Here is a 21,667-nt window from a genome sequence, read left to right as displayed (position 1 = left end):
TGTATAAGCAGTATAATTAGGAAAAAATAAGCATTTGCATTTGGCCGGTGAAGTGATGATAAACTCAAAGATTGCTTTGGGGACAACAGTGAAACATGTTAACTCAACCTACTCCAATGCAATGTAGACAAACGATATTTATACATCATCTCAAAAAATGTACCAATTAAACTATGAATCACTTTAGTTATTACGGTTACTCCAGTTTGAAATTAGCATGCAACAAGTACACTTTAGATGTTGAACTCAATCACACCATTCTTAAAGAAATCTAAATTTTAGGAACTATTGTCAGAGCAATAATAAAATTGAAAGAAGTGCATTAGCTAAGAATATCCATAATTAATAAAGCAAGTATGTGTTAATGACCTGTACTGTGGTTAGCTCTATCAAGGGCACCATGCAGGATAAAGAATGAATTAAGAAGCTTAAGATCTAATCAAGAAGATAATATGCATTAATGAAAAAAAATCAAAGGAAATAACCCAAATGGGAGAGATAGCTTAGCAGTAAAGAGTAAGTCATAGGATAGACTGTTTGGGTTTAATTCTCAGTTCTGCTAATTACTAGCTATGTGATATTGGGTAAGTTACTTTCTCTGAGCCTCAATTTTCTTATCTGTACAATGTGAAGATATATGTGCCTACTTCACCAGTTGTTAAAAGAATTAAAAGAGGTAATACATACAACATGCTTAAGGCAGTGCAGTGTGCAGGCTAACCATTCAGTAAATCTTAGCTCTAATAATAATAGTAATTAGTATTTTCATACCAATTTATAACCAATCGGTGAGGATACATAAGTGCTAAAGAGTTTCATAAAAGGGCAAGTTCAATTTGTCCTGGACCATTTAGGCTATATGCTGAGGCTTTAAAAGCAAGATAAGCTTTGCGAGGTAAACACAGGAAACAAGAAGCCATTATAAGTCCCTGATACAATTCATTCATTCACTCATTCATTCATTTCAAAAGTCTGTGCAAAATCACTGAACGATCATTTGATAACCAGTGTTAAAGGCCATGACGTGGCAAATGTGACTAAGAGGAGGGTTTGTTTTGGAGAGCAGTGAGATGTAAGTAAGAGCAGGGCCCTCCATGAATAGCAGGGCCAAGGGTAGAACACCACTGTTTTCCTCTCAGCAGTCCTTTGCCACCCAGAAAGCGTGATGGGTATAATAAGCCACAGACAGGCACAACAGATTATGTATTTCCTTCAGTCTTTCCTTTTTGAGACATTCTCGTTAAAAAACTGTGCCTTAGAAATACTACCTTCTAGGCAGGAAAAAGCACAGGGAACAGCCAGTTTGGGACTTTCCCACCACGCTTTTTGTTCTAGCTCCGTGAAGAATCTCATGGTGAGAATTTCAAAGAGTTTTCAAAAGGCAATGTATAATTGATACTCTCTTCCAGAATTTAACTTTGGCAATGTCTCTGCACAGGCTATTAAAAGACTCTGGAATAAGTTAGTTGTATTGTAACTCAAGGATGCAAGTCTTAACTTGTCCTTCCTGTTTCCTAACACTGTCTAAGAAACTCTACTGTATTTCAATCTCTTTTGCCAACTCAAGGTTTTTGTGTTAGCACTCAGTTGCAAAGTCTATGGGTTTGACTAAATTTACTGGCCTAATTCAGTCACACAGACAATCAATTTAGTTAATTCAATTGGTCTGGCGAACCTTCCACTGAATTAATTGATTATTTTTTACCTCAACAGGCTGAGTGACTAGATTGGACTTCTGGAAATGTGTTTTCTGAGCACATACAAAGGACAATTGCTTCTTTGTTAAATCCTGATATCGAAGCCACAAAAATTTGCATGGAAAAAAGCCCAAAGACAAAATTGTAAATGGATATGCCCTTCCTCAGGTCAACATTTGGAAAAGCAGATTCCCTCTCACACATGTCTGTTCTGAAGCCCACTCCTGCTTCATGCACATGGAGTAGTCCACAAAAATTTATTATTAATGTTGCCTTTGGTATTTGGACAAATCATCTTCTACTTTTAAATGCCATCTCAGGAATCATTTTGAATCATATCTAAGAAGATATATTCTTCAAGCCATATTCCTAAAATTTATATATATTATATATTCCTATAGATCATATGTTCCTAATATTATATACATAAATTCTACTATCTTAATTTTTTTTTAAATGTCAGTTGGGTAAGGGTCTGAGACATTATCAGAGCAATTTGCTTCCTTCCTCCAAACAGCTAATGACATTTATTTAAAGCATTCCATTTTCTTTTCTGTCCAATGAATCTAATTTTATCAAGTCACATTCTAAGCATTGCATCTGGTGTTTTGTTTGATAGGACAGATTTGTGGGGCAAGTTCACCAACACATTATGATCAAGCATTGTTTGGATTAATATAACATGAATACACAAGCCTACATTAAAATTTAAATTTTATTTCACATGCAAAAAAAAGTTATTTATAGGATTTAGATGATTTCATGGTTCGTTACTGAAAAATCTTTAGAAAGTATTCTATTATTCTAAATGACATCCTTGTAAAAATGCAGTGCAGCTTTCATGGAAAGTGCAAAAGTTATGTAAAGGTAATTCTTTTTTGACCATGTATTTATTTTACACATTTTAACTGAAATCAACTGTTATGAACCTCTCTTCAACCATTCACTGACCAGCATTGGCAAATCTTGTTTTCACATTATCTTAGGAATGTGTTGAGACTATGGGCCACACAGAGAAGCATTAGAAACTTGAGTGACAACTGGAGGTCCAGAGTTGTAAAGGGGAATTATCTACTTGTTACAAGAGGCAGTGTCACTCTGGACCCCAGAGGCTGGTAGCTTTGGGGGGATGTGCAGACACATGCTTGGTATGAACTGGATCAGTGGCTGCATTGGTATTTTGTTCTTCATTATGCTTCACCAGCAGAAGAGGATACAGAAGAGCAGATTCCCAAGGAGGAGTGAAATAATGAGTGAACACCAAGTAGAGACTAAAGATAATGCAATAGTTTTTAAGCATGAGGGGGCAAACCTCTGGGAGGACTCTCAGTGTGTGGGGCAGGGATTGAGGTCCTCCCTCACTTGAGTGAGCACAGTCAAGCCAGCAGACACAACTAGGCTACACAGAATCAAACAGGCAGTGATGTTGTCTGTTCTTAACTTAGAGGAAGGAAGAAGCAAAGGTTGAATTATATAGACAAGGAAGAAAAGCTAAAAGTATTCTAGCCCTTCCAGAATCAAGACTGCAGTACAGTTTCATTACTTTGAAATACTATAAACTCCCCAAATCCACTGGAGTAAAGCTTATACCCCATATATCAAAGTCAGGTAGAGACGATTTGCGATTCCACACTATTGACCATTGAGAAGTGATGGTAGTAAGACACTGTGAAATAAACTCCTTTATTTGACTTATGTGAGCCTCACAAAAATCAAAAAGATAAATAAAATTATCTTCATTTTACTGATAAAACAATGTATATGTAGAAAACACATCTTGTAAAGCTTAACTAACTTGCCCTGAGTGATATAGTTGCTAAGTATTAGAATCAGGACATTTGTTTCCTATTTAACATCCAGTCTTATATAAGCTGTGCTGCCTCTAAACATCATTTAAGGAAACCCCTCAATGTGTTTTGTTGAAAATTTATTCTAGGAAATATTAATATCACATTTGTTTTTTTTCTTAAATAGACAAATAGTTCATTGAATACCTAAACACAATGTTCCTGATGCCTGGATGAATTAACCTAAGGGAAAAAAATTAAAAGTACTTTCTGAATTTATTTTGATTTTCCTTTTTATCAAATCTATTACCCAATCCACTCTAAGTACACTGTAGTGACCTATGAAGGATTCAGTTCTGATGAGAATTAGCTTTAAAATTTGAAAAAAAGATTTTAAAATAGCAGGTAAGATTTTTTTCCTTCCAAAGTCAAAAAAAAAAAAAAAATAGACCATATAAATAGGTAAAATGAAGTTCAAGAGAAACATTGCTGTAATGTTAATGTCAAATATATTAATAAAAAATAAAATGTCAGTCGACTGGATCCTCTTAAGTGTCTCTGCTAAGATCTGGAAGACACCAGATTTTTCCATCTTTAAAGTAATAGCCTATAGAATATTACAAAGGCTATTACATAGCTTATTGTGAGATGGAAATCATTTTAGCATAGGGAAGAAATTAGCAGATATCAAAATAGTATGCTACAGGTAAAGGAATTTCCTTTTTTGAGTGACTTTAGGCAAAGTTAAGTTAAAACAAAACAAAAAATTAAGCATGCAGTGGACAAAAAGGAAAATCTGCTGGAATTCAGAGTGATGCTATTCCAATTCTCGAACTGCTGGGCTGTATTTTTAACAAATGACACTCTCAGCTGTGTCCCACTAGAATATTGAGACCTACAGGAGGCAGCTGGTTAGCACTTAGTTTTCCGTTATCACAACAGTAACAGATAATTTTTAAAACACAATTCCATTGTCCATCTTTACTTATATCCTTGCTTCTTCGTCACTGCCTATGCAAACCCGAGGAACTTATTCATCTGCATGTAGCCAAGACATTAAAAAAACAGAGAAGCTGGTCTCAGGGAACTTGGTCTTTACAGCTGCCATATTTTAAGTGCATGAAAACAGTAACAACAACCAAAAAAAAATAAAGTGTTGTTCTCTACCTTTTACAATCAGTGCCTATTTTCCAATGTCTATGAAGCATAGAAGACTGGGTCAAATGGAAATGGAATGATCTTAACCTCTTTTAAGAAAAACAATCGGAACTAAATCTTCCAAGGAACAAAATAATTTGTGCTCTGTGTCTTATGCTCCTGTTTTGGAATTGAGGCCAGGCATAGGGCTGAACAAGCCATCCTGCCCTGGAGGACAGGAGCAAAAGGAACTGAAATATAGTAACATATGTGGGCACAAAAGAGTACCCTGGGGTCGCAAGCCATACAGAAGCAGCCTGGAATCAAGGACTTTGACTTGGGCTCATGTGAACTAACAGGCGTATCAACAGATTTTATGTTAGCAAACATCCCAGGAAAGACTAATTCATGTGTATTCTAGTAGACAGTAATAAGAAAAAGTCTACTATTCTAGTAGACAGTAATAAGAAAAAGAATTATTAAATACAAACTACTTAACACTAATCTAGATGTAATCTTCTAGTACTAATTAATTTCAACCCTTCCCCTCTACCCCACCAAGCCATAAAAACTTGGAGGAAAAAGGGAAATAGGAGCGTTGCTTTGTTGAACTATTTGATGATAATAAATATTGGTACTTAGCAGCTATGCCACTTTTATAACTAATCAAAACAAGTGGTTTGATGTTAAGTTGATGATGTTTATATAAATTTGACTTATTGGATGTGGTCACATTAACATTATGGCTGGAAATCAGCAGAGTAATTAAAACTGTGTTCTGACACTTATTAACTGTGTAATCTTGGGCATGGCACTTTATCTTTCTAAACCTCAAGCTGCCTCATCTATAAAGTAAAGGCTGATAATAATATCAACTTCTAGAGTTTTTGTGAAGATCAAATTAGATAGTGTATAAAATATAAAGCACGGTTTCTGACACAGAGCCAATAAATGGTAGCTATGAGCCATTAAATAAATACAAGCCCTGTTAACTTGTAGGTTAGTACATACTGACAAGGTCACAGGTTTGCATTCCCACCTAAAGTAATTAATTTCCCTTTTCCATGTCTTAAAGCTGCCTGTCTAATACAGTATCTCCACTTGTGAACTATGTGAGACCATGTGTATGCCCCAGTAAATTACCCAGATAGAAGACAATGACTAACATCTTTCTAGCTACAAAGAACCTTATAGTCTTTCCCAAGAAAATCTCCTAAACCTTTAGCCCATTTACTTATAATACACAACCAATCCATCTTTAAATTGCTGTCATTTACTTATACCATTCAATCTCCTCCTACTTTTTAAAAGAAGGTAAGAATTGACTTTCAACACAGAGTGCTGATTACAGTCTCAAAATTATGGTGCTAAACTTCTTGGCTTATTAAGATGAAACAAGGGAGAAGAAAATCCATTAGATGCTTCATGCCTTGGTTGGCACATGTAAGAGCACAAACTTAGGACATTTTTCAGCATTTAATAATGTTATAGCTTGGTGTCAGCCCAAAGGCAGAAAGGGTCAAACAAAAGCAAGTCATGGTGACATGCAATATTGTTTCATTATCAGGAGATAACACCATCCCACTCCAATAGACTGACATAGATTGCAATTTTCGGTAGCTAATATTTCCAAGGATCTAGCAAGACTCAGTGAAACAGTACGTGCCACGTCCTAAGGTCTAGGAAAGGAACAAAAGTAATCTCAGTAACGCAGGAGTAATTTTAAAAGATAAAGCTCGTATACCCATTTTTATTGACCTAAATAGCTGTATTAACGCATATATATGGAATCTAGAAAAATGGTGCTGATGAACCTAGTGGCAGGGCAGGAACAGAGACGCAGACGTAGAGAACGGACTTGTGGACACAGTGGGGGATGGGGAGGGTGGGACAAATTGAGAGAGTAGCACTGACATATATACACTAGCATGTGTAAAACAGCTAGTGAGCTGCTGCAGAGCACAGGGAGATCAGCTCAGAGCTTTGTGATGACCTGAGGGGTGGGATAAGGAGGGTGGGAGGAGGCATAAGAGGGAGGCGATATCTGTATACATACAGCTGATTCACTTCATTCTTCAGCAGAAACTAACACAACATTGTAAAGTAATTATAATCCAAGAAAGATATAAAAAAAATAGCTGTATTATTTACAAGACTTTGGGGGGAGGGAAGTGATCTCGATACTTTATAATGTAGCTTTGTATATAGTAACACATTTATACATAAATTTTACACATATATGCGCACATGTCTACATACAGATACAGTTATATAACTAAATTTAAACTTATTATTCAAGCACTGAGGGCCTACTAAGTGGTGTGCTTTAAAAACATAGAGGAGGCAACTTTCAGTTGCTCTGTGTACACAGATCACTTATCTTGAAGGTGTTTAGCCTGCTGTCCTAACTTCCCCAGAACATAGATAATAATCAGGAAGCAAATAAAGAAAGTATCTGAAAGCTGCAATAGCTATGGCATAATTCCTTCACAGAAGTTTATACACTTTGCACAGGGAAGTGCACTTTACAACCTCCTTTGTAATCTATTAGCTTTATCCTTGACAGGATTCTAAATTTTGTGCTATTTGGCTTTCCATCCTATCGCAACTCAGAAGGAAACAGTTGCTCTAACCTGGCTGTGGCGTCAATAAGCAGGCATAGTGGTGGTAACAACAAGCAATTGCTCTCCTAATAAGAGAGGAGGATTAAAAAAAGGAATTAACAGAAGATAGATATAGGAATTTAGAAAGCACACTAGCGTAGCATGAAGGCAACAGCTTTACACACCTCAGCAGCCCCACAGGAAGCGCTGCATTATAGCACAGTACAGGATTAAGGTTCATAATGATGACCTTGAGTTATCAAAAAGAGGTTAACTTATGCTAGCAGGTTCCACTCAGCAGGATAGGAAGTGTGCAATGCTTTCAAAACGGTGAAATGAAAAGGAAAAGTTTTGCGGCACAAAGTGGAAAGCATCACTCACCTGGAAAGTTCATTTTTGTAAAACAGTCTTCTCGAATGGTATCAGATAGTTACTATATGTACTCATCTATCCGTCCTATGTATCTCATTTCCTGCAATTTTCTGTTCTTTTAGTTTATCTAGGTTACCGACTACTCCTAACATTGCAAATCTCACCGAATATGGTAAACTAATTAGTACACTAAATTTACACTAACGGCTGAACTATATTATTTATAATTGTATTTTCAGACCAACTCTGAAATGTGAATGATAATTTTAAAGAATTTCGTAGAAATACATTCTTGAAAGTTTAGAAAAAATGAACAAGAAAATACATAGTATTGGGTAGTTTCTGTTTCACTATCTATAGTTAGATTCTTTCCCAAATCTCCCTTCCGGCCTGCAAGGCGGACATGAATTGACACACAGAGGCAAGCCCTAAGCAACTTCATGAATCATCTAATATATGTCAATATGCAGATTATGATACACTCAGAGATGGGTTTTTGCCCACTTCCCAGTTTATATCGACATTAAGTTGTTAAGAAAAAACTTTGAAATCCTACTTTCTGTTTCATTTCCTCTACCTTACTTTAGATAAGAATAAATTGGCATGTTTGCTTTTTTTAAACTATAAGATCTTGCTTTACATATTATTTTTTTATAGAGAATGTTGGGAATCCACCCCTTATTGACAAACATGAACAGAACATGAATCAGAGAATCTGAACTTAGATGAGCGTCTAAGATGACAGTTAGACCACTAAATGAAAAAGACATCAAAAACGGGAAGATACAATTGTTTCTCAAAAGACGATTTTCTAAGAATTACTGTAAATTACAAATTTTTATAAATGGATTTAATTTTGGTTTGTTTCCTTCTTAAAGTTAAATAAAACCAGTTTTTTTTCCATATTCTAGAAATGAACATCTCACTTAAACAAGGTTTATTATTATTATTATTATTGTCATCATTTTAATTCACTTTCTTCCACCTTAATTTTTAAGATGCTAGCTTAGTTGTTGTTGATATTATTGTTCACTCTTTTTTCCTGTAAGTGCTGCCACATACCACAATCTAGCCCATAGTCTTCTGCCCTTCTCCCAAAATGTTAGACACATCACTCTGTGGGGCTGAAATCAACACACTGAGAGCTGTCCAATATCCTTGTATGTCACACTCTTCTTTACATGGTCTTTTTGGCATTTCTGTCTGGATATCCTGTCCTTTCCAACTTGATGGGACCCACGTACAATCATTTTCTGTCTCACAAACTTGTTTCTTGACACTAGCCTGTGTCCACTGCTACGGTTCCAAAATTTTGAGTCATCTGATTCTCTTATTCTTTATATTCTCATTTGGACACCACCTTGTCGCTTCTTCTTTGGGAATATTTCTTATTCCCATCCTTTTATCTCTGTTCCCAACCTCCTTGAACTAGCATAGGACCCATTAAGTTCAGGCCTTTATTACCATAGCAGTCTCTGGTCTCTTTTTGCCTTAAATTCATTTTACAATTAATAGTCTTAATTTTGTTTTATCCTGTCAGTATCTTATTTAAAACACTAATGAGCAACTTGTTCCATTTTCCTACTTCTCACCTAAAAGCTGCTGCAGAAAGACAAAACTTATGATCTTTGCATCATTAAACCCCAACATTTCTTTTGCATTTGAAAAAGCATAGCAGATTTGTTTTAATATCTCTGTATTTTCAATGTCATCGTCAGGGGCTGCACACCTAGTATAATGCTCTGCTGTACTCTGCTTTTCTTCTACACTCAAGTTTGACCAAGTCAAAGACACAGATCCTGCTTCTAAAGACAAGTCTTGAAAGTAGACAGGTTTTCTCTAAAGTATACATTCAGTGGCTTGGGGCTACTTACTTCCTCTCCCTCCCAAATTCCTTCCTTCTTTCTGATGCCTACAGTTCTACAACTAGATATATACTCTTCTGGATGTAAAGCTGAATCCTCATAACCTTCCACATTTCCCAGCAAAAAATGCCTAAAGATATTTTGTATTTAAATTGGAGTTTGGAAACTGACTTGCAGAATGTTATATTTAGCCAATATAGAATTAAAAAAAAGGGGGGGGGGAGTGGTTGCCCCCATTTACAAGTATTAAGTCTCAAAAAAAAAATTTAGATGTCCACTTTTTCTTAAAACATCAAAACATCTAGTCTTACTGGGTCTTCATTCCTGTGTAATAGAAATGAAGGGGATTTCATTAAAACATCAAAACATCTAGTCTTACTGGGTCTTCATTCCTGTGTAATAAAAATGAAAGGGATTTCAATCATGAGGCAGACATTCTCTGATTCACAGACTGTATCCCTGCCTGGCATCTTACACAGAGTCAGCTTCACTCATCTACATCACCCGCCAGGCATTTGATTCTGAGACCCTTTACTTTATTGGTCATTTACACCTTATAAAGAACAATATTTGAGCTAGTTTCCTCAGGGCTGGGCTTAATAGGATTGAAATGGAGTGTGAGATGGCTGATATTTATGGAAAAAGAAAAAAGACTGGCATGGGGAGGGAGCATTTAGAGCAGAATGACTTGGGATAGCAAAGGCAAATATGACCCACTTCACTCTTTTGTGAGGTCTTGGCCCTGCTTGGTTCTCTACTATAAGAACTATGCCTGCAATAGAATGTTTTCAGAAAAATTCAATTTCCAAATTATATTAGGAAAGAGCTAGATAGCTACTGGTCTGGAGATAACTCAGAGTAATCAAAAAGGAACAGGCTACCCCAGAATCCACAGCCTAAGTGATATCAGCCAGAGGTATAGCAGTTTAGGTTTTCAATACGAATTGAAACAATGCATTCTTATCCACACAGGCTTCCTGGGGAAGCTATAATGTTTCTTAGGCCAGAGTCCACTTTTACCAACTTATTCTATGTACCTAGTTGAGGATGCAACTGGAAACCACAGCAAATTCTTCTTACATTCCTTGGGCCTTTCTAAAAGGAGCTCCCTTAGGGGAAAAATAACATTATTTTATACAGATAAAAAGGCATCTTATCACAATAAGTCCATGCCAGCCCAACTTAGGAAAAAAAAAAATCAGCCCACTTGGTCGAGGTCCTCCGTCCATCTGCAGAAATGCTACTGCTTGTCTTATTTAATAAATGAAAGCAATTTAAAAAAAAAACACACGATCTATAAAATGCTACATAAAACCACATTGAAACTACAAGTAAAAACTGACAACCAAAAAATCCTGCTTTCAAATCCAATTTCTTAGAAAGGCCTTGATTCTGCAATGTCCACCACATCTCACTTCCCTCCCCAGGGAGAGGATAATAGCGTTAAAGGTCACTGGTAGGGACTGTTGCCAAGACGATGAGACAAGGACTCTCTCTCTCCAGAGATACATTGAAAATGTGCAGTGATGGGTTGATTAGGTCAGAGCATCTTTTGTATTATGCATGTAAATGGGAATTAATGTCCACAGAGTGCCAGCAGCTATTTTGTTGAGTTTGGTAAAAATGAAACCTTGTACTTAACCCTCAAAGCAATTCTCTGAAGTGTGTGTTGGGAGGAGGATGCAAGACTCAATATTTCCATAATTAAGTAGTTGGTATCTGACTTATCAATTGCTTCAACTCAGACCTCAAAATGTTTAGCAATGAATAGAAAGAGAAAACATACTTCATTAGCATTTCTTTGGGTTTGTTTCCTCCTATAACAAGGTAATTGCTGAAAAACAGTGGATAGTGTGGCTATTTATGGCCAAATTGTAAGAGAAAACCAGTAGGTTATTTAAAGCTGAGATTAATAACACCTCATTTACCTGGGTATTTCCTGGGAAAGAGCAGTTCTGGAGAACTGATTTTTCCATGTACTTAAAGCTTATGCCCACTTAATACCTAAATTTTAGATAGTAATCTTTATAAAATATATTACCCACTGGTTTTCTGCCTTCTTACATAGATATCTCTAAACATATTTTTTTTTTTCTTGATGACTCAGGGGTCATCTTGGTGAGGATTCATTATTGCATCATATGGCTATATAGTTCTATGCCTACTACATCATTTTTCTCTCTCCTCCCTCAATGTCAAGCTTTCAGCTGTCACTTTGGCTGTCACTATGCCTCTTCTCAGCTTCTCCGTTGCTGTTTCTAATGTGTTGTGGGCTGAGAAACCAGATAACCAGGCTGATTAAGAATGACATGCTGAATAAAAGTCAACTGGGCTCAGAGTGAGGCACTAAGAAATAAAACGCATGTACTTAACATGGAGTTTTCATGAAAGCTATTTTGGACATGCAGAGCTTTTTCATTTAATTCTAGATTCCGGATAATTGCTTTAGGGTTGAGGTTGCTCTTTGAGTTGGTAGGATATTTCTGCATTTAGTGTCAAAGTATTTCTCCACAGACAGACAGTTTAGACAAGATACAAGCAAGAGAAGCTGAGTAGACCTTCTGGAAGTAAAGGAATCATATGGGACAATACTCAAGGACCCTAGTCTAAAACCTCAGAAAACTATGAAGATCAAAATCTTCCCTTGATCATTAGATGTTTATTTTTTTTTTCATGTAGAGATGAAGGGCAATGTCTAGAAGGACAAAATTGAAGGATAATAGGCAAAATGTATGGTTTCCTGTTAGAATCTTTCAGAATTGCACCTTTACCCCTTTTAACAGAATGTTGGGCCAGGTGAGATGGGAGTATCTGAGAAATGAAAAGGCCGAAACTAGATGTGTTTTCACATGTATCAATATGACGCTGTCCACTTCACTTCCATCTCTTCCAGAAAATGCCCAAATCAGGGCCCCTACCTAAAGTCTCTTTCCTTGTGTCTAATTCTGTCCTTGGGAATAGCCTATGGAGTCCTCAAATTTCTGTGGCATCCAGAGCCTCCCTCCTCATCTCCAAACAGCACCACAGCCTGGTGCTAAAACACAGACTCACCCATCCGCCTATTTGTATTCCAATGACTTTATCTTGATGGCTTAGCAACAACCAGCACTCTCCCTTCAGATCCCTCCACATTTATTTACAGCACACACAATCCATTTTTGTCCCCTTTAAATGCTTCCCTCAGTGGCCATGATACAGGGATTTCACATCTCTAAAACACATAGAGGGTGTGGGGCTGAGTGGGAAGGAGACATGAACATGCTTTTCCTGTCCCTCTATCCCTAGGGCCCAGTTGTAGCCAGGTATTCACTGCAATCAGTAAAGATTTCTTCGATTCAAACAAAGATGAGAGCGGAGACAGCATCCCTTATCTTGTCAGGGACTTCTTTTCTTTCCAGCGCTACAATGGGCTTTTGTTTTTATTTAATGGCAACCTATATGCAGGACAGCAAGGGCCTCCCAGACCCAAACACTCTCAAGAGTAAAATTAGTGTGAAATCCAGTAGAAGAATATTGATTACACAATTAGTCCCAAAGCTCAAAGGCCACAGGGCAACATCATGGGCTTGCTACCAATAATCATAGTGTTTTCCTTTGTAGAGGCATGTTGTATTTCAGGTCTTTTGTACCACACTAGGCTATGCCTGCTTCCTCCACATTGCAATTGGATTCTTTTCCAATCTGGAGACTTAACAATACACAGAAATACCCTCTTGACTATTAATAGTTGGGTTTTCTGTAATTGTATCTAAGTTATGTGAACATGAATCAGGGTAATCAACTTATTCTATTTGAAGACACTGAAATTGAGATCCACATCAAACTATTTTAAATCTACATTTGACTAAATTTAATATATACAAACTTATTGCAATAAAAAGCAAACAAACACAATATCACCACAGACAAACCAATAAAAAGTGTACAGCCTCTGAAGCCCTTACATTAGCCCTTCTTTCAGAAATGTTAAAAGCCTGACCAAAAAAAATAATAGACTTGCAAGCAAAACCAGTTTTTCAGTTCCATCAGGTTCACAGATTTCAGTCAGTATATAATGGTCTCCATTTAAAAAAATTCTCTGTATAGCAAAGCCCAGCTCAACATCACATCCTCTTAGAAGCCCATCCAGATTTCCCAGCCAAAAGTCCTTAGTTTATATCTTGCCCCTAAGTTTAGTATGGTTGCTTGGTTTCACCCTGTGGTTGTGGTAATTTTTACCATATGAACTCTTTTGTAGTAAATAATAAGCTCTTAGGTAGCAAAAGAGGAAGTTCTTCCCATTTCCACATTATCCAAAAGTACCTAGAAGAGAGTCTAATGTAGGAACTGAATTAGACTCAAGACTGCCATCCATTGTTTTGTCTGCAAAAAAAAAAAATATATTCTGAAATGAAGAAACAAAGGGTAATAATTTTATAAACCCGTTTGGAGTTTTTCATCAGCTTGTATTTTTAAATAACAACTACAAACAGAATGATGTGATACTAACATTTCATTTTGTCCTAAAATTCTAAGTCAAACTCAACTTTCCAACGGCTACAATTTGCTGCTAGACTAGTCAATAACTGTACATAACATGAAATGCAAAACACAACGAAAAACATGGTGCTATAAAACAGAATATTCCAGGCATTCATAAATATGCATTCAACAACCTCTTCTATGAATGCTTCAGCACACAGACCTATGAAATTCAGATGGTGCTCTTTATGTATAGAATAAAAACCATCCAGAGGCAGCAAAATGGATGAATTCTCTAATGCATCACACCATGAAACCATCAGAGCCTTGCATGTGAGACTTGTAGGGAATAGGGAAGCATTTGCAAGTCCCTGGATTTCTCTGAATCTTTACTCAGAGATGTCATGGACAACTAAATTCATGGGTGTGAGAGTGAGTGTGATAGAAATGAATTATAATGTGCACCTCCCTCAAAAAATATTGTTTCCTTTACTCTCCACACTTGTAACAGAAAATGAGTGGGGCTGTTTCCCACATCAATCAATTCCACAGCTCTCCAGACACCAACTGGGTTTCCTACAATTCAATTCCAACACTAACAACCAGGAGTTAGAGCCAACACCAAAGGTTAAGTCCCACAAGATTGTTCCCCACTTCGGGTGCCAATTTCAAGTCCCAAGTTGTCACCTGTGCTTCTGTCACCTGTATTTTTTTGTGTCCCATGTCCCTCTCCTCAAGTTTGATAATGTGCTAGAACAGCTCACAGAAGTCAGGAAAGATCTTACTTACTATTAGTTATTTATCATAAAAAATATAATTCATGTATCTTTTTGAAGTAGTGTTTTTGTTTCTTTTGGATATATACCTAGTTGTTGAATTGCTGGGTTACATGGTACTAATTCAAAAAGATACATGCAGCCCAATGCTTATAGCAGCATTATTTATAATCGCCAAGATATGGAAGCAACTGAAGTGTCCACCACCAGATGAATGGCTAAGGAAGATATGGTATCTATACACAATGGTGTCGACTATAAGTTGGAACTTGCCATCTGCCTGTACAAGAATTAAATCACTTTGTGCTGCTGTAGCTACTGACCTTCCACATCCCCTGAAGGGAATTCAGGGTAGAGACCAGGAATGAGGCACTCTGTGCTTTGGAAGATGGGTGGAACAGGTCATTAGATAGTTAGGTGTTTTCAGGAGCTGATTTTATGAGACCAACCCTTGCATCCCCTCATATCTAGAAAAGCACTAAATCCCTACACGGTGACGTCAGCTCCTCGTGACTAGCAGAAACCCCTTACAAAAAATATGTTTGACTGCATGTACTCCTCCCTTACCAAGGATACATATATACTAATCTTCTCCCCTGCCTCTTAGGAACAGTTTCTCAGAGCTATCTGGGATGCCATCTCCCAGATTGCAGTCCTAATTTTGCCCCAAATAAACCCAACTCGCCACTCTCACGTGGTGCATTTTTTTTAAGTTGACAATGGAATACTAGCTAGCCATAAAAAAAAGGATAAAAATTTGCCATTTGCAACAACATGCATGAACTTGGAAGGTATTATGCTAAGTGAAATAAGTCAGCCAGAGAATGACAAATACTGTATGATATCACTTATATGTGGAATCTAAAAAATACAACCAACCAGTGAATATAACAAAAAAGAAACAGACTCACAGATAGAACAAATTAGTGGTTACCAGCGGGGAGAGGGGCAGAACAGGGTGGGGATTAAGAAGTACAAATTATTCTGTACAAAATTAGCAACAAGGATATATTGTAAAATACAGGGAATATGGCCAATATTTTATACTAACTATAAATGGAGTATAACCTTTAAAATTATGAATCACTATACTGTGCTATAACTTATATAATACTGTACATCGACTATACTTCAATAATTTTTTTTTTAAGAATATAATTCAGGAACAGCCAAATGGAAGAGATGTGTATAGGGCAAGGTATGCAGGAGGGGCTGGAGCGACCATGTCTTCTCCAGATTTGCACCTTGATATGTTCACTAACTCAGAAGCTCTCTGAACCCCTTTGGTTAGAGTTTTTATGGAGGCTTTATTATGCAGGTGTGAGAAATTAAGTCATTGGCGGTTGGTGACTGAACTCAATCTCTAGCCCCTTTCGCCTCTCTCCCCAGAGGGTCAGGGGGAAGCGCTAAGAGTTCCAGGCCTCTAACCACTGATTGGTTCCTCTGGCCCCATTGTCCTGGAGTCACACCATTAGCATAAGGTTGAAAAGGGGTTATTACGAATAATGAAAGACACACCTCTCAACCCTACCTCCACAGGATTTTAGGAACTCTGGGTCAGGAACCAGAGAGGAAGACCAACCATATATTTCCTATCACAATGCAACAGTCTCTATTAAGAGGCCTTGAAAACATGTATTTGTGTACAAATACGTTACACACCTGTGCTGAAGCACTCTTATCCTAAGTGTCATCTTAGAACACAGATCTGATCAGTTCTGGAATTGAAAATGCTAATTTCTTTGGTCTAAGTGGCACAAACCAAAGGAGACAAAATATGTTAAGCACTTTCCCTGATTCTCTCTTCCACAAACACACACAAATAATAAATTAATCACTCTCCTCCCCCTTCTTTTCCTCTAACCATGAGAACTGCTTAACTATTGTTTCCTTGTTTTATCCACGTGAGATATCTGCCCCTCGTAAGGCACAACAGATTTTTTTTTACAATAAACTGCATATATTTAAAGTGTACAAATTGATATTTTTTCTTCTTATTAGTAATGTATATATGGCAATCCCAATGTCCCAATTCATCCCACCCCAACCCTCCCCCTCTACCACTTTCCCCACTTGGTGTCCATATGTTTGTTCTCTGCATCTGTGTCTCTATTTCTGCCTTGCAAACCAGTTGATTTGAGTTACAACAGATTAAACAATGTATTAAACTGGTGTTAAATTTGGGATGCTGTTTCAGTCACCTCACTGTCCTGGGGTGACATTTTTCTAAAGACATTTTCTTTTAATACTTCAAAAGTCAGTGATTACATTTTAGATGGAGGCATGGCAGGAGTCTCTAGTGGTCACACAAATATCTTTGTAGGCAAATATATAGATGCTTTAAAGATGTGAGGACAGTCATGTATAGTTGGTTTCACACACTAAGTGTTTTAAGAAGTGAAATATCTTAGCTTAAAAATACAAAAAAAAACAAAAACAAATAAAAGCTCTGACATGTGGAAAGAAAACCTCAGGAAAATGAACTGGGGTTGACTGATTGTATAGTACTTGAAAAACTTGTATTATATGTAAACGGAAATTCATGTCTCAGAATAGTTTTTATCGGCTTAACTTTGCATGAGCTAACAGGCTTAGATTGACCTTGTTATCTCGTAAGATATTTTTATAGCAATTCAAATAAATGAGGGTTTTTTTTAACATTAAAGTTGAAAAAAACTTTTAAATCTCTTTAAATGTTCATTTTATTTCATTAGGAGGGAGAAAAGTGTCTTATTTTCTTAAGTGGAAAGAGTATACATACCAGTTTTGTTCTGAAATGCCACTGTAAAGATCTGTGATGCTTATTTATTTTTATAATCAGGGTTGCTGTTTCTGCATTGCAGAATACCGCACTTTTATAGAATTGTCAGATTGGGCAAAAGAAGAAGAAGGAACACTGAAACGACCCAGTCCCCTTTAGGACTCTTGCCCCCACTGCACATTAATAACCCTCCTTGATCTTGGTCAGTCTTCTGGTGGCCATAAAACCGCTTGGACAGACACAGGGCTACTCCCATAGAAAACCTTCCCTTTGTTTTCTTCCTGTGAACTATAATAGTACCCCACAGCTCCTCTTCCTTATGAAGAAGATAGAATATTTATTTGCAAAGTCTTCCAAAATAGACTTAGTTTACTTCTGTAAAATTTGAAGCTATCTAGGTGGAAGTTACCTATACTCACCTGAAAAGCCTTTAATTTATATCCTATACTGATTCAAGCTGACTTTGGGAGACATATCTGGATATGAAAACAAAGAAAAAATATCAAATGGATTGACTTGAGACCATAAAAAAGAAAAAATTCTATCTAATCTTTACTAATCCCCCCGTTCCTCTTTTATTCTCCAAGTTAACTAAAATATATATATGAAAATTATTTTGGAACATATAATCTAACTGATCCTCCATAAGAAAAGCAAGCTGTATTTCATAAATAGAATTAAAATGCCTCTGAATAGTATTAAAGATTATATCATTATGTCATCCTATTTTAAACATAACTCCTTTTTCATTCTCTGGTTCCTTCTTTGTACTTTGTGATACACAATAACATGCTATGCATTGTATGTTAGCAGTAATGTTATGTGCTGCTTTTAGCTTGTTCTGGATTTATCTTTTCAAGGTCAAAGCATTCCAGCATGCCTAAGAAGCTACTCTGTGGAGATCTTTTTCTCATAACTTCTTTTTCTTTTTAATTCCCAGACATATTTAAAATTCTAATGAGTGTGAAAGGCCACACTTGAATATAACACAGAGAATCTACAATCACCCATCCACCACTATTTTGTCCCTGTTTATTTTATGACCCGTCAACAAAATGCTATCTTTATAATCAATCTTGTTAGACTGGCCTGCAATGAAGATGTGAGATTAAAAATTGAGGAGAGGTGCTCTTTTCTTTTCCCTTTTTCACCCCCTATTTTGTCCACGCCCCCGTCCCTTTTTTTTCCCTTTTAGGTGATACGAGTCACTCTTATCAGTGCTGCATTTAAACAATTACTCACACCCTCTCTAATCTGTCCTTGTCAGCTTTTTCATATTAGCACAACACAAAAGTTCCACTATCAATCACTGTTTCTTCAGCTGCCAGTCAACATGTTCACTTTGTGAATATTGGTCCTGAATCCTAATCTGTGACAATCTATGAGTTTCATATTTAATTTAAAATGTTCAATCTGAAAAAGATATAAAACTACTAGTGAATTCTTGTAAAAGGAAAGTGCCAAATTATCAGTGGCAGGGTCACCATTATTCATGAGTGGAAGAGAAAAACATCTACTCCATGCAAAGTCTGGGACTTACTGTTTGCCAGATTCCATTCCCCTAAACTGGCCCTGCTGCCTCCACCGACTGCTGACACTTGCATAGTTTCTGATGCAGATTTAAATGTCAAAATTTCAAAGGAGAGAGGACCAAAATGTCTAAAGAAAAGATATCGCCCTGGAGAAGACTTTGACAGAGGAAACATTCTGGCTAAATGTCCAAATGCTAAATACAAAATGCCAACAAAAAGAGTATAGGAGGTAGGCTGAGGTCCGGGATGGCAGGCTGGCATGGCAAAGAACAGCTCCACTGGGCAGTGAAAGTCACATGCTAATAAACAGCTTCTCCCAGCTGCCCCCTGGCTTCTCCAAGCTGGCCTTCAGAATATAGCCATAACTCCTTTGGCCTATTGTGTCTAGGAACTTCTTTCTGCCTATATTTGTGTGCAAAGGCCAAACGAACTGGCACAGAACAAAAAGGATAACCACAAACGCAAAAATGTCACAACAGTTTACACTGCTGCTGAAATACTTTGTATAAATGATCTTTGATATCCCCACATTAAACCAGCATATTTACTACCACTAATGACTACGGAAATCACGAAAGAAAAAGACAGATGTGAACTAGGATCCAGTTTTTGTATTACTAACTCAACTTGAGAGAGTTGGTATACTTTCAAAATCATAGATATGTCTGTAACCTAAAGGTATATTTCACAGCATTTTATTTAGAGTTTTGGGGGATTGAAGTATGATTTAATGGGTAAAGATTAATGTATTTTTAAACACTGGATACTGACTACAAATATATTTACTATTATCTGAATATGATAAAACTTCATTAATTAATATGTTACTCTAAGATAGAAAAGATCACAAAAAAATTTGAGGGAAAAAAGGAATTCTAACAGTCTCCTAACCTTCTTTATCTGTTTATTGCAGTAATTATTTCTAAGCCTGAGGATTGTCTATATAAAATTGCACACTCAAGATGACTGATTTGTTTGTTCTTCTTTACAAAGTCAAAATCTAAGAAGCATCATTTCATTTGTTTAAGAACAAGGTAGGAAAAAAAAAAATTCTACCAAAAAACAAACCAATTAATTGATTAGTAATAGGTATGGGGTTATATTCTTTGTCTTATCTCATTGATTTTGAGGTGAATAATTATGTATAGTCCGAAAAAAAATGTTCTATGGAACAAAAAGTATATAAGTAAAGACTTTATTCCTCATTTTAGCAATACACTCTTTCCTTGGCTTTTAAAATAAATAATTGCTGGTTTTTCTCCCTATCGGGTACTGTAAATCTTGGTAACTTCTCACTGAGCAGAAAGACAATTCCCTTATCTCAGCCACATAATCCCCACGTAAATTGATCTGAGAATGCCTTTAGGATAATAGCAGCTGGATTCTCTACAGCTGTTTATGGGTCCAGTTTCCTAGGTTTAATTTTGATTTATAACTACTGAAATTAAATCAGACATTTTCACTGCTTAAAAGAGTGGCTTTGATTTTACCAATTCAATAGGGAGACTATTTACCAACATATCAGTACACATTTCAATTTGGGTAAGGGCAAAGAAAACAAAATGGCTTCTTATCTCGTATTTCTACTTGAAATTCCTTCAGAATATATGATTGTATTATCCATAGACAAATGGCAGGATCAGATTATTAAATCAGACTCACATGAACTAAAGACCTTACCCAGTATCAACCTTGCCAAGTAATTTCAAGGATATAAGCTATGGAGGAGTTCAGATGAAACATTTTATACTCCATCCAGTGATATGGTGTATGTGATATGTCCTAGGTAGTCCTACCTCAAAGATGCTGGGTTCTACTCACTATAGGAAATCTTTAACCAGGGACATCCTGCGAAAGGTAGAGATAGATCTCTTCAAAGGTCCAGCTGACAAGATTAGACCAAGCCTGCTTTGCCTTCCTTTGAGGGGCAGCGGCCAACAGATTTAAGTCCTCCCTCTAAGTAATAATTTAATTACATAATTATGTTAGAGTATAATTAAAGCAACAATTGTACAAAAAGACAAACAGAATTTTAAGTTATAAAATATATTAGCAGTTATGAAACCAAAAAATATTTTATCTTAGACATAGTATTGAAAGTCAAAAGGATGGGAAGAGCTAAAGATAAATTATCAGTTCAAGACATCTTTTTTGGCCATATAAGTTTGTGCATTGATTTCCTGAGCCTCAGTTTTACTAACATTCAAAAAGGCTGGGGGGAAATAAGCCTGACCAGAGAGACTCTGGAGATTTTAAAAGATAAAATATGAGGCACAGCTTTGAAGACCAAAAAATGTTCTATACAGGTGAGAAAATAATGAGAATTAAAATATACTCAACTCCTTACTTTACCTGTGTGGCCAACAATACCATAAATCTCCTTTCTTACAGATAAGGAAAAAAGCAATCCCAAAAGTAAGCTAGATTCTGATGGAGAGTAAGAAATGGAAACCTAAGTCTATGGAACTCTTTAAACATGCCTCTACACTCAGTTAAATTGTAATTTGGTAGAGAGGTGATGACTAGTTATATAGAGGACAAGGAAAGCCAATGCAGAGGGGTGAAGTGGACAGAGAAAACTGTCTCTGCCCCTTCTTTCCATTCTATTACCTCTTTTATCCTGTACCAGTCAAAGCAGCTCTCAATAAAGGAACCAACGTACCTATTAAAATCAAA

The 21,667-nt window shown here is 36.5% G+C and overlaps 1 protein-coding gene across 19 annotated transcripts in view; it reads right to left on the bottom strand.

Annotated features, from left to right (window-relative positions):
* NRXN1 (neurexin 1) overlaps positions 1 to 21,667 on the bottom strand; it is a 1,070,346-nt gene that overhangs the window by 709,178 nt on the left and 339,501 nt on the right. Inside the window, exon 6 of one of the 19 annotated variants that reach the window (XM_057740889.1) lies at positions 17,605 to 17,612. The exons of the other annotated variants lie outside the window; for them this stretch is intronic. Within the exon in view, the coding sequence (XP_057596872.1) occupies positions 17,605 to 17,612 (8 nt within the window). The remainder of the gene's footprint in view (positions 1 to 17,604; positions 17,613 to 21,667) is intronic. 19 annotated transcript variants of the gene reach the window in all.

The sequence above is a fragment of the Hippopotamus amphibius genome, chromosome 7, assembly GCF_030028045.1.
Source record: "Hippopotamus amphibius kiboko isolate mHipAmp2 chromosome 7, mHipAmp2.hap2, whole genome shotgun sequence".
NCBI classification, from domain to species: domain Eukaryota; kingdom Metazoa; phylum Chordata; class Mammalia; order Artiodactyla; family Hippopotamidae; genus Hippopotamus; species Hippopotamus amphibius.
Note: the sequence above shows the minus strand (reverse complement) of the source record. Positions and strands in the feature narration are given on the sequence as shown.